The sequence below is a fragment of the Solanum lycopersicum genome, chromosome 7 (assembly GCF_036512215.1).
Source record: "Solanum lycopersicum chromosome 7, SLM_r2.1".
In the NCBI taxonomy this organism is placed as follows: domain Eukaryota; kingdom Viridiplantae; phylum Streptophyta; class Magnoliopsida; order Solanales; family Solanaceae; genus Solanum; species Solanum lycopersicum.
The window spans coordinates 66,351,235-66,364,354 of NC_090806.1; the positions used below are offsets into that span (position 1 = coordinate 66,351,235).

At 34.8% G+C, this 13,120-nt stretch overlaps 2 protein-coding genes and 1 long non-coding RNA gene across 4 annotated transcripts; 2 read left to right on the plus strand and 1 right to left on the minus strand.

Moving 5' to 3' along the window:
• Positions 1-1,326: 1,326 nt before the first annotated feature.
• Positions 1,327-3,403, plus strand: LOC101256013 (uncharacterized). The gene is made up of 2 exons (XM_004243184.5): positions 1,327-1,541; positions 1,892-3,403. The coding sequence occupies exon 2, from the start codon at positions 1,894-1,896 to the stop codon at positions 2,938-2,940; it is 1,047 nt and encodes a 348-aa protein (XP_004243232.1). The 5' UTR covers positions 1,327-1,541; positions 1,892-1,893; the 3' UTR covers positions 2,941-3,403.
• A 3,085-nt stretch (positions 3,404-6,488) lies between these two features.
• Positions 6,489-9,735, plus strand: LOC109120789 (uncharacterized). Of its 2 annotated transcripts, none has more exons than XR_011210891.1 (5): positions 6,489-6,628; positions 6,706-6,805; positions 9,263-9,351; positions 9,435-9,476; positions 9,597-9,735. It is a non-coding gene; the product is annotated as an uncharacterized lncRNA (long non-coding RNA). The 2 variants fall into 2 exon arrangements; XR_011210890.1 differs by having other exon boundaries at positions 9,266-9,351.
• LOC101255712 (protodermal factor 1) lies at positions 6,971-9,008 on the minus strand. Its single transcript, XM_004243183.5, has 3 exons — positions 8,636-9,008; positions 7,956-8,241; positions 6,971-7,508 (listed from the first exon to the last, which is right to left on the minus strand). The coding sequence occupies exons 1-3, from the start codon at positions 8,793-8,795 to the stop codon at positions 7,178-7,180; spliced, it is 777 nt and encodes a 258-aa protein (XP_004243231.1). The 5' UTR covers positions 8,796-9,008; the 3' UTR covers positions 6,971-7,177.
• Positions 9,736-13,120: the final 3,385 nt, after the last annotated feature.

A 13,120-nucleotide genomic window follows, 5' to 3' on the forward strand; every position in this document is an offset into this window, starting at 1 on the left:
CTTAAAAAGATATGGTAACTCAACCACTTGCTTAATTTATGGGCACGCTAGCTAAAATATAGAGTAGCCAAAATAAGAAGAATGAAGAAGGAAATAAGTTATGAAGTCCACAATATGATATGGTTGAACTCATTATTATATGATTAATAATATCAAACATATAAAATGTATATGTAATGTTGATCACGTAATATACATGTTGAGTAACTTCTGAAGTGACTTAATTGACCTCCTAATGAACACCAACAAACCAAATTTCTATGTTTTGTCTTCCTTAATTTAAGTCACTTCACACTTGCATACACCTTAGTTTTTACACCGATATGCCCACCAAAATTTATAATCCAAAGTTTTTCTCACATGGACGCATAGTTCTTCAAGTCACTACTCATCGTATCGTAAGGTGTCTCTTTCGAAATCAATGAGCATTGTTTCATAATGTTACTATTGGGATCAAAATAATAGGATATTAAAGAAATGATGGATAATGATAATAAAGAGAAATTGATTTTATAGCCTCATAACGCCAAATTAAGTAAGAAATTGATTTTTAAAAACTAAAAAGGGTTATTCTCCTTAATTTCCCTTACAACAAATAGAAATAGAAAGGATCGAAAACATTAAGTTCTTTATGATTTTTTTACATTGGGAAAATTACGCAACAAAGTAAATTTATATTATTTAATTATTTATTATAGCTATAATTTGATATAATTACTATTCGTGACTAACATTATACATTAATTACGTGGGTTGACTTCTAGTTTGTATAATTAGTCATGTTTGTACATGTATAATTCGTCAGAATATACAAATACATATGTATAATATATAATTTTTTAACATATACAATTCGTCTTTCTTCCACTTTCTGCCACCTCTCGCTCGCTTCTCTCCTCCATCTCTCAATTTCACTTGTCTCTCTCCTTCCTTTCCCAATCTTGCTTGCCATTTATACAAATGCATATGTTATAATACAATTATATACATATAAAATTCGCCTCTCTCCCACTCTCTTTCCTCTATCACTTGCCTCTCTCCTCCCTCTCTCGCCTCTCTCCTCCCTCTCCTAATCTCTCTTGCAATATATACAAATACATATGTATAATATACAATTATTTACCAATTTACATATATAATTCACTTTTTTCTCTCACTCTTTTCCCACTCTCTTTCGCCTCTCTCTTATCTCTCCCAGTTTCACTCGCCTCTCTCCTCCATATAACATATAATACAAATTATAATTATCAAACTATAGCTATGGAGAATAATTAATTATTTTTAAGTGGCTATATGTGAAAATTTTCCATTTATATATTTGGGCCCAAGGCCTAATCCATAAAATATGACCTGAGCCCGAGCCCAAACCCGAAAGTATAGTTGGTAAAATGCACCCGTACTCGCATCGTGGCGCGTGTAATTAATCTTTCTTCACTCTCCTCCTTCATCATCACTGATATGAACAGTCGTAAAATCTTCTGGAATACAATTGATTTTGATCTATTAGGTGTTTTGAGACGTCAAAAGATAAACGCTTGAAGGTAATTTGCAATAACTCGCTTCATAGTATTGATTCACGTTGTAATTTGGTGTTCAGAATTGTAGTTATCGGGCTTTTGTTTAAATATTTTTGATTATTTGTGATTTTTGATCTCTGTATTTCAACAAAAGATGTTATAACTTTTAATTAAATCGTATGTTTAGGATGTGATTCTATTTGATTGAACGAAAAATCTGATTCAAGGAAATTATGCTGAAAAATTTATAGGGTTTTTAACTTTTTATTGGGATTATTGTTCTCTTTGTGTACTCAAAACTGTAATTTTGGTTTATTTTTAAATGTGCACTGCTGTTATAGAGTAATGATCCTATTGAATTGATTGTTTTCTAGGAATGTTCAAACGCGAAAACAGGATGCTGAAGCAAAGAAATAATGCCCAGAGTATACAAATGCCTGTTATTACTATGTTTTTTGTTTTGATTTGTGTTCTAGTTTGGGTTTTGTGTAGGGAAACTGGAGAAAAATCTGATTCGTTGTCTGGTTTAGTTAAGGAAAATTTGAGTAGTTTTAGCTTTTCGGTTAAGTTAGACCCGACTGTGGAGTTCAGAAATGAAACAGATTTAATATGGCAAATACCGGACTCACCCAAGGCAATTCTGTTTCTGGCACATGGTTGTAATGGTAAAGCGGCGAACTTTTGGGACAGATCACCTAAGTGTCCGAATTGTGTGGGTTTACCTGAAGAAAGGCTTATCGTCCTTAATGCCTTAGCTAGGAGATTTGCTGTTCTTGCGGTGTCTAGTGCTGGGAGGTGCTGGTCGATCGAAGAGGAAAGGTTGATCGTTAAAGATATTATCGAATGGTGGGTTGTGAAACAAAAGGTTCAAAGTCTGCCTATTGTAGCTTTGGGTGCTTCATCTGGTGGATATTTTGTTTCAGTCCTTGCAACTGATTTAAGATTCAGTAGCATAACAATAATGATTGCTGAGGGAGTGTTTGATCGAATGGACATTCCGAAGAGTTACCCTCCTACTCTTTTTGTGCACATGCCCAAAGATAAAAGGAGAAGTGTGAGAATAGCCAGATACTTGACACTCCTGCAGGGTAAAGGCATTGATGTTGCAGAGGTCAAATGCATGGAGTTTGCATTGTCACCTAATCTATTATCTGATAGGATTCCTGGTCTTGATCTAGCTACCTCTGTGAAGTTGTATAGTCTGTTCCAGGAAAAGGATTTTGTTGATACAAAAGGTTTCATGAGAAATGACGGGCGTACAATACAATGGAAGGAAGCTCTCAAAGAGAGAGAGATTATTCTCCCTGACAAGTCCATAGCAAATCACATTCAAGAAGAAATGAACCTTGCGTTTGCTTATCATGAAATGACCAGTTTGCAGTCTGAGCAAATCTTTAACTGGTTTGAAACTCATATGAGCTGATCAGATTCTTATGCTGTGTAATCTTCCTTGAGTCATCATGGGTGGAATATTGTTGCCACGGCTTTGGATTGGGTGACAACAGATCTCTATACTGTTGTGTGCTCATGTTATTTCACGAGGTTGAAGTCCAAGTGGGAATAACTGTGGTCACATTGTGGTGAAAAATATTGTCTCGGCATTCAAACTTCCTACATGTGAAAAGGGCTGCCTACTGTTATTATTTGGATTTTCCTTTTTTTATATCCAGAAAGAAGTGTATAGTGAAACACTTAGGAACTAGGTCTACTTTCTTTTTTGAGAGGAAAGGAATTGAAATTAGGTCTATTTTCTTGTGCTTAGGGATTGAACTTTTCAAGTGGAAGTTCCTATAACTTCTTGTTATCTCAACATTAAAGGAAACACAGCCTCTGTTCTTGAAACGATTGGAAAAATGAAATCAAACTATTTATCTCTGTTGTTCTAATCTTTCTTCTTTGCACAGACTGGAATTCATTTCCTGCATTAATTATGCTTCAGCATGGGTGCTTGTTTATTACTAATACCTTTTTCATGTGTCTTTAAAATTCTTTCCTGTATAAATTATAATAATGTAGTCTCAAAACGAAATTGAGTGAGCATTTTTTATGAGAATGAACTTCATCTGTTGGAAGTAATGAAGTGAAAGTTCATCTGGTTGATGTATAATCCAAGGGTATCAGTTGGGTGCGTCTTCCAGACCTAATGACTCTTGAGACATTTGCATTATTTTGCCTTCTTAGGCTACTGGTGACACCAATAATTTATCATCATCTTATGATTCAATTCTTGCTCTGGTGCATTATGGTGGAAAAATAAAAACTATTTAGTTATTTATTAGAATTAGATTCTCTTGGTGTGTAAATTTAATATTTTTGAATTCCAACATATCATGTTGAGCTGGTCCGAACACCATGGTTATTGAAAATATAAGTAGGAAGATAAGATTCTGGATAAAATAACCAATTGTGGAGAATTTTGTTATAGATATTGGATTCTCTCATGCAGGGAATTTTGTTGTATTAGCTTCAACTGATATCAGATTCGCTGAACTTGTATAAGATCTATCAGTGGGATATAGGTTTTGCTCATGTTGAGGGAGGGGATCAGGTTATGTGATGGTTTCCTTGAAGAAAGGAAATCTGTACATTGTATGATCCTTCAATAAGGTAAAGAGACTATGTCAACTATTTATCAGATGAGCTCTCAAGATTTGTATGACAGTCCAGATATCTTAGTTGTGACATTACTACAATAGTTTTTCCTAATTATTCATGCTAGTGCTAAGGTACAGATTTCACTTGGAATGGATTCCTTTCATACAAGCCCATAGGGTCAGTACTTGGAAATTAATGTGGTAAAAGCTCTGCAACCGTGGTGCATATCAAATTTTCTTTGTTGCATGTGACCCTTTAATTTTCTCTTTCTACAGAGTATATCTATGGACAGTTTCTGGTCAGTGTTGCAATTTTCCTCAAGGAGACATCCTTTGTATTACTGATGTGATGCTATAGGGACGTAACTCTGACAACAGCTTCTCTAGCTACGCGCCAGCACTCAAAGCATCTCAAGGCTATTTTATGTTCTCCCATTCTTTATCTGTCATGTGTGGGATATTTCAAATCGACTCAAGCATTCTACTCCTTTTAAGCTAGGAAACATAAATCCTCTTAATATGTGCTTCTTTGATATACAAGCATGCATCCACTAGTTGTGCCTAAATTCTGATGGAAACACGACTTTTATGTTGAAGATCTTCATTCAGATGAAGAATTATTATGAATTGTCAGCTAGAGAAGTTCGTAGAACATTCACAAGTTATTGTAAAGAGTATATACTTGCATTGCATTGTCAAAGAAAGCTTGTGCTATTTAAAGATAGATATCTGTGTTAAGACATTCATAAAAGCTTAATGGTTAAAGAATATTTACACCAACCAAATTTGGTGTGAGTTCAGTTTATTTTTATTCTCCTTTCTGGCTTAGTGATAATCCTACAGCTTGAGCCAGTCTGAAGCAGGGAGAAGTAACTCAGGTGCATACCAAGACTCCATTTAGTATTATTTTTCTATGATGCATCTAGTTTGTGCTGTGAAGATAGGCTGTTGGGTTGGTTTGCATTCATTGTGGTGTTACATAAATTAACCTGCTCTTTAAAGCATACTATGCTGTGAGCCAAAGCTCTGACAGTGTTACCTCTTATCGCCCAGCTGCACATAATCAAAACCATCCATCTCTCTGTCATTGAGCTGTCTTTTTTTTCTTCTGTTGGTACACAACTGAATTCATTTTTCCTTCAGAACCTTAACATTTTATTTTACCATAGATGCACTTGAACAAACAAAATTAACATCCTAACTATGAAGTTTACATTCAAAAAACAATATGAATAATATGCATTCTTTATCAACGATTACCATTCCTTGTTCTTTTGGGAGATACACATGCTTATAGATGTACTAATTTATTGTGCCAGTTTGTTAGGACTTATGAGGGAACTTTCCGTGTAAATACTCCTCATTGACTAGATAGATGCAGGTCAATGACTTTTCAGGAACTTTGTAATTCAAATTGCTAGATTTCTCTGAAAATTTGATATGTAACTTTATAGAGGATAATGGGAGAGCATGTGTGTTATGCTCCTATCTCAAATAGTTTTTATTTCTTGACTCTATCTTGGGTTTCTCGACGAGTTTTAACAGCCTGTATTATAATGATATAATGTTTTATGTTATATGCATATCTTTTATGATATTTTCTTTTATGTCTTATCTACCTGAAAATCTCTCCAGTTAAGAAGGAAAGAATCTCTTGGAAGCAATGAGAGTGTTGAAACCATAATTAATTTAAATAAAAGTGTGTTAAAGAATGACAAAAGTCCCACATCGGTGATTAATGAGATGGGTGGACTCCTTATAAGGCTTGGGCAATCCTCCTCCCTTTGAGCTAGCTTTTGGGATGTGAGTTAGGCCTAAGACCTAATTTCACATGGTATCAGAGCAGGGTCCGTCTCACCCGATGTTAGGACCCCCGAAATCAAATTGCCCGCGCACCAGATGTTAAGCACTAGGCGTGAGGTGGGGTGTTAAAGAATGAAGATGCTAAGCACTAGGCGTGAGGTGGGGTGTTAAAAAATGAAAAAAGTCCCACATCGGTGATTAATGAGATGGGTGGACTCCTTATAAGGCTTGGACAATCCTCCTCCCTTTGAGCTAACTCTCAACAATATAAACTTTTAGATGTGGTAGTCATACAATCTAGTATGTTATCGGAGAAAGTAGAGCTCTTGACTATGAGTCTCATTACTTTTAATCGAAAGTAATTTCCACGTGCACTCTCTAATAGTTTAATTTTTTGGATGAGATGTTCACAAAGTTTAATAAAAATATATTGCCATAAAAAAGTACTGAAATAGAACAAACTGGATGTATCAGCTGATGAATCCTGTTATCTGCACTGCCTGAATCAAGATTGATAAGACCAATGTTTTCCTAGCTGTATTTGTAATTGTGCTTACCGTCTACTTTCCAAATAGTTGTATGGATGGAACAATTTTTTTTAGTTATGTCAACTACTGATATTATCCATGACAGGAAAGCTGCGAAGTGTATGGTTCAGCATTGATGTGTGGGATGAACTTCTTCATAAGCATGTCATGTTTTCTGTATTGAATGGTGTTCATACTTTACAAGACAGCCTTATTTTATTTTCAGATCCATTGCTCTGCGCTGAATAATAATCACACTTGCAGATGGTCATCAACACCCTTATGAGAAATTGAGCCTGGGGTAAAGTTTGTTGAAGAAGCTCAATGCCTCGTCACATCGGTTGCATTTCCACTAATAAAGGAGGTAGGACAACGGATTCGTGTTTCTCTTTTTGTTCTTGATTACTGAGGTTAGTTTGTTTTATAAGCAAAAGTAGAATGCTTTATTTTTATTTGGAAAGATACCTTCATTACCTTAAAGGATAAAACAAAAAAGGAATAATCTGAAATTGGGAGCAGTCATTCACACTTGTAATACAACAAGAAATGTTTTACTGATAACTGATTAAACAATGAAGGTTGGTATCCTCTTGATTTTGTAAGATTCAAAAGCAAACAGAAAGAACATAATTTTGTTAACGACAAGCAGATAAACATTAATCCTAAAGTAAACACACAAAATATCATAAAGAACTAGAAATAACAAGATATTGATGATAATTGTGAAAATGACTTTTCAAGCTCTGGGCTTGAGCCGACCCTGGTTGGCTAACTTGAACAACTGAGCCTGAGCTGCTGCAGCGCCGTCTGAGCTGAGTGCTGTAGCAAAATTGTTCTTGACTTGGGTGGTGCTGTAACTGAACCTCTTGCTAACCATGGAGTTCAGCAAAGAAGCTGTGCCTTCCCTGTAGAGTTGCCCAAATCCATCGGTATGTTGGTTTGAAAGTGCTTGCAGCAAGTTCATGTTTGAGCCGAGCCCTGGAGCACTAGCCACGCCAAATGCACTACCAACATTTCCCCACCAACCAAACAAGCCCCATATCAGTCCTGGGTGAGTCCTCCAGTAACTGCAATCATATCATGAAGTGTTAAAAGACGCTGCATATTGAAGTTAAGAATGCAAACTAATACCCTTTTTGACCAAGCTCTTCTGGGAAGCCAAAAGTGGTTGTTTTAGAAAGTTGACGTGTTTAGCCAAGATTTTTGGAAAAAATAAGTGCTTTTGAGTAGCACAAAAACTGTTTTTCAGAAGCTAAAAAAAAATAGTTTTCCTCAAAAACACTTCTGGACATTGGCCAAGCACATTCTATTTCTCTAGTTTTGCAAAAGTACTATCGACTTGATTATCCAAATGCAAACTATTACTCTACAAAAGTACTTTTTAAAATAAGCAGATTTAGAAAGCTTGGCCAAACAGGTTATAAAGCTGTCGATGTTAGTAAAATTACTCATACTTATAAAATAAGAAGAAAAAAGATGTAAACTGTGTTGAAAAAAAAAAGATGTAAACTTACTCGCATGTAAAAGGAGGTGATGGTGTTGGGGTAGCAGGAGTGCTTGGAGTGCCAGGGTCAATGATAGGAGTAGTTGGTGGGGTTACAATAGTGGGTGTGGATGGGGTACTAGGTGTAGGTGTAGGTGTACTTGGAGGGTGGGGATAGTAGCCACCTGAAGGAGAAGCTGGGGTAGGGTCATGATGCTGCCCTCCTTTTGGAGGGTTGCCACAGTTTGCTGGTGGTTTGCTTTCATGGCTACTGCTTCCATGAGATGGAGTTGCATGATAGGGTGGTGTGCTTGAACCTGTTATCCACAAAATAAATTGTCAGAGTGAAGACAGTATAACTTGAGACACTTTCCAAATGGTCTAGGACTAAATGCTTCCATCTAATTGCAAGAACTCCAAAACTCGTAACTAGCAAAATAAAGGGCGCTTTGTACTGAACAACCCCGTTATGAAACCAACCTAACAAATAATGTGGGGATGAATGCTGCCTCCCGCAATTTATATAAAACAACAGGAACACCAATATAAGGTGGCAAGGTCTTTGATACTTAACAATTTTATAATTTATAGTGCTTTCCATATAATAGCAAATACAATGCTTAGGAAATTGTTAAGGTAATCTATAAAAATAGCCATTATGGTTTTCTTTAAAGTGCAAATAGCAAAATATATATATGGAGGGTAAGGAACCTGTTGGTGGACTTCCAGTATGTGGATCAGGTGTGTAGTAGTTTTTCTCTTCTTCAAATGAAGCAAAAGACACGACGGGAATGACCAAATTCTGCAAGAGCAGTGCAGCAAATGCGGCCCACAGAATTCGAGAACTCTGGTTGCTTCTCTGTTTTGCCATGATGGTTTGCTTCTCAAGGAGGCTGACAGAGATAAAAGAGAACGAATGAAGGGAGAGATGGAGAACTCAGTGATGGGAAGTGATACAAGTGATTAGCAGTATATAAAGAGTGATGAGATACAGAAATTAATATAAGCAGGTGAAGATGTTTGTGGTTAGTTGTGTATGTTGCAGGTGCATTTAAAGTCACTTCAATTCATGTTGCAAAATGTTGAGAAAGACCATCTTAGCTCTAAACTTAACAAAATATTTAAAAATATGTTCCATGGCCCTAGTTATTGAATACTGTATAAACACTTTCTGGCAGAAAAGTTTGTTTATCTAGGATTGCTAGGATTATTGCACAAGTTAATTGCGCTTTATCTGCTTAATTATAAATTATAGCGTGCACAATTCAAAAATAAATCTTCTTGGAGGGGGTAGGATCATTCTGTTTTTTTGAGTACGTTTTATATTTCTAAATTTAGCAGGTTGGAATGTTGTTGAGACGGAATCAGGTGAACTTTTTTCCAACTATATGAGAGAGGCTAGTTGGTTAAACAGTCACTTGAAAATGGTGAGACGGGGTCAGGATATCTACATTACTATTTTCTTCTCTGTTAAACTTTGTTCAATTAATTTATCGGGTAATGGGAACAGATGAAGACCGAAGCGGACATAGCTTATAAGTTATGGGTTCAGGTAAATCTTTTGTCAATATCATGTATATGTATGAACAAATCAACTACTTTGAATATTTATAAATATTTGACTGTAAAAGCAGTTATTATTATCTATATTAACTTGAGGTACTCATCGTAGGAACTAATAAACTTCAAATCCTAGATATGTCTTGGACGAAGAAGCCCTTGAAGGGAGACCAGACTAACAAGAGGAATTGATCACCAGAGAATGTTTGGTTCACAAGAGGTCAGTGTCAGTTCATGGGTGCTGCATCTTATTTCCCAAGGTTTTTTTATTTGCTCCCTACTGTGAAAAGTGATGTAAAAGATTTCATTTCATTTGTATTCACATTAAACCAAGAAACTAGTAAGCATTTGTGCTCTTTCTAAAGACTCTACTTAAACATCTAAAGAATTTCACATATGTTTTTTGATTGGGACTACAACAATAATAAGCCTACTTTCATTGGGTCAAAAATACTCCTCTACTTTTATTTGTGAGTTAAATCTGTCTCTCGTTAATCATTGTACTATCGGGCCAACAAGTTATTAATTAGTTGGGTTGGGTTGCGTTAAAAGAGGGGTCCAAGTTATTTAAGGGAAATAGGGTAATTTTAGTCGACTTGGGGAATCTGTCCAATTGAGGGGCATGTTTGTTAAGTTTACTAACGGAAAGGGTAAATTTGACCCTGTAGATAACGAGAGGGACACACTCAACTAATAAACGAAAGTAGAAGGATATTTTCTGACCCTTTCTTCTCAATTTAGTACTGTACAAACATCAGCAAGGTCCAGCTGAATCCAGGTAGGGACCTTTTCTTGAATTATGCCAGTTTATTACACTCAACTAGGCCATCCTAACTATGATTTGATTGTTAACATAAGATTATGTTCAATGATAGAGAAAGGTTACAAAAAGATACTTGAAAAAAGCAATGCCTAAATAAGATTAGAGGTGCCATAAATATGGAACTTAATGACCTATTAAACAAAATATATGAAACTTTAATGGTCCTGACAGACAAGTAGGTGAAGGGAAGACATTGAATTGCAGCAATAAATGAGACAGCAAAAGCATTGCCCCTCCTTGAGGATTGGTAGGTTGTGTATGTCTGTTCTCTGCGTAAAAGTCACTTTGACTATATTTTTTGGGTTAATAGGGGTGACTGAGCTAGTTTACGCGTACCTCAACTAATCTTTCGAGCACTTGTTCTCTATTACTAACATAGATATTCGATAATTCAGTCTACCAAGGTTTTGACACATGAAAGGAAGTCACCTGGCTTTTTGTTTCTGGTGGGATTTGAACTCTAATTTCTCGTGATTCTCACTCATTTTATCGATCGTTAAGTGATACCATTGATGCACCTTTGAGTACTAATTTATGTACAGAGAAGAGGGGGTTGGGTATCTATCTGTACTCATCAATATCCTCTAAGAGTAAATGTAGAGAGAGATGAGACCCAACATTAAAATAAGCAGAACCATTTTCATTGGCATGAGCTGTCATTTTGAAAAATAACCAAATGAGGTAGGTTTTCTCATCTATTATACATATTTACACTCTTCAGCTTTTGTGGCCTTGTGGTTACTTAACTGATTTTCTACATTTATCTCATTTGATTATCTTTTCCATTTGGACAACTTACAATTTCAAACTCCTTGTTGGTAAAAAAAAGAAAAGAAAGGAGAGGCTACTATGTCTTTGGACTAAGGGTATCTTGGAAACGGCATTGTCTGCCTATACTTTACCCCCTCGGACTCCACTTGTGGGATTACACTAGATTTTTCGTTTATCGAGTAAATGTAGTGTTTGGTGTGAGATGGTGAAGTCCACAAATGCAAAAGGTTCATAGGGGTGTACTATAAGTCTATAATGCTACTACTATAGGGTAAGTAAGAAGAAGAGTAAATGAGCTATATATAATCTTCAGTACCAACTAGCTAGTGTAGTACTAGATGGAGTTTATTCTCAAAATTAAAACAACAATAATTTTGTAAGATTTTAATTATCAAATTACTTGTCAACTAAATTAAAGTACTGATACGTTGATTATTGGTCCATACTATATCAACTCTTTTTTCTTAAATGTTTTATAATATCATTACGTAAATTATGGTCTCTGGTGCTCAGCCTTAACCACTTGGCACATACTTAGCGACATTCCTCTTCATACCTTTCCACCAATAGTTTGGGCGAATCATCCCATCACAACTCTCATTTTTTCAAAGATATTTAGAATTTTGTATACGCGATCTTCGAGGGCATCATATGTCTAAATTTTTTGGATCGAAATTAGGAAAGGTCGATTCAATATCCTTTTGGTAGATAAAGTAACAACTTTCAAGAGTTTCTTCGTGGTCTACTACTCGAGCAATTATTTATTTATTTATTTATTTATTTGGTATAGAAAGGATAATAGTATATTGTAAACTAGTAATATATCATAACAAATGGATCAATAGATCATGCATATATAATTAAATATATTTAGGAATATCATTACATGTGATTGCTGATAGATTAGTCATCTTCGTGATGATCAGTATTAGTAGTTAGAAATAATATTGGGATTTAGCTACTAATCATTTCTTGCTAATTAATTGCTGGCGGTTGTTAATTAGTACACTTTATATATTCTGTTTTCCCTGTACAAACACAGTATCTTCAGAATCAAAGAATTTTGAAAACTATAATTTTGTTCTTGATATACTTGACCAGTAGAAGATTTTGTTTTTCTAGACCATTTAATTTTTTGGATTTGATGGCACCGCGCTTGCCTAGTGTGAATTATCTAAACCTTTTAATTTTGGATTTGTTGATCCTGTGCTTACCTAGTGTGGATTATCTTTCTCGTATATAAGAGCTATACGGGGTTTTATTTTATCCAAAAATAACGGCTGCGGAATTTTTTTTTTTCATAAAGAAAAAATTGATCTTGATTGGAAATGGCATATTTTTGTGCATAGTAATACACTATATGCTGCTCCTTCCGTTTTGTGTTTCTTTTATTTGATTCAGTATATCAGAAATAGATTTTTTTTTGTTCATTTAAAAATTCATGAGTTAACTAGTTTTTTTTTTTCAAAAAAAAAAATCCTTATGAGTAACCATTTGAAACTTATTGTTGTACTAGTAGTTAAATTTAAACAATTTGAGAGGATAGTTAATTTGGATAATATATACAATAAAACAACCACTTAAATAACATATGCGTATTGCGATTACAAAATATAAATTAGATAAATAAAAGAAAATGAGAGTAATAAATTCAATCACCCAGAGCAATAACTTACAAATCACTCGAGAAATATAGATAATCATATTAGGTAAACTCAGTATTTAAAGAAAATATGCTATAGGTTTAAGTTTTAACATATCTATTTAGGTTCTTGCAACATATTTTGGTTTTTTTTTAAATTATAATTACAGCATATTCTATACTAAACAGAATAAATTAAAAACCACGCCATGTAGGTGCAGTAAGATTCAAGTTTAAAATAACCGCCCAAAACGAATCTGTTGGCAAATTAAATCATCTTATAATTAATACCACCCACTTTTAAGAACATGGCGGAATAAATGAGATTCCTCCTTTTATCATTCGAGTATAAATCTTAAATTAAATTTAGGCTAAGTTTTTGATAAGTTATAAATGTGTT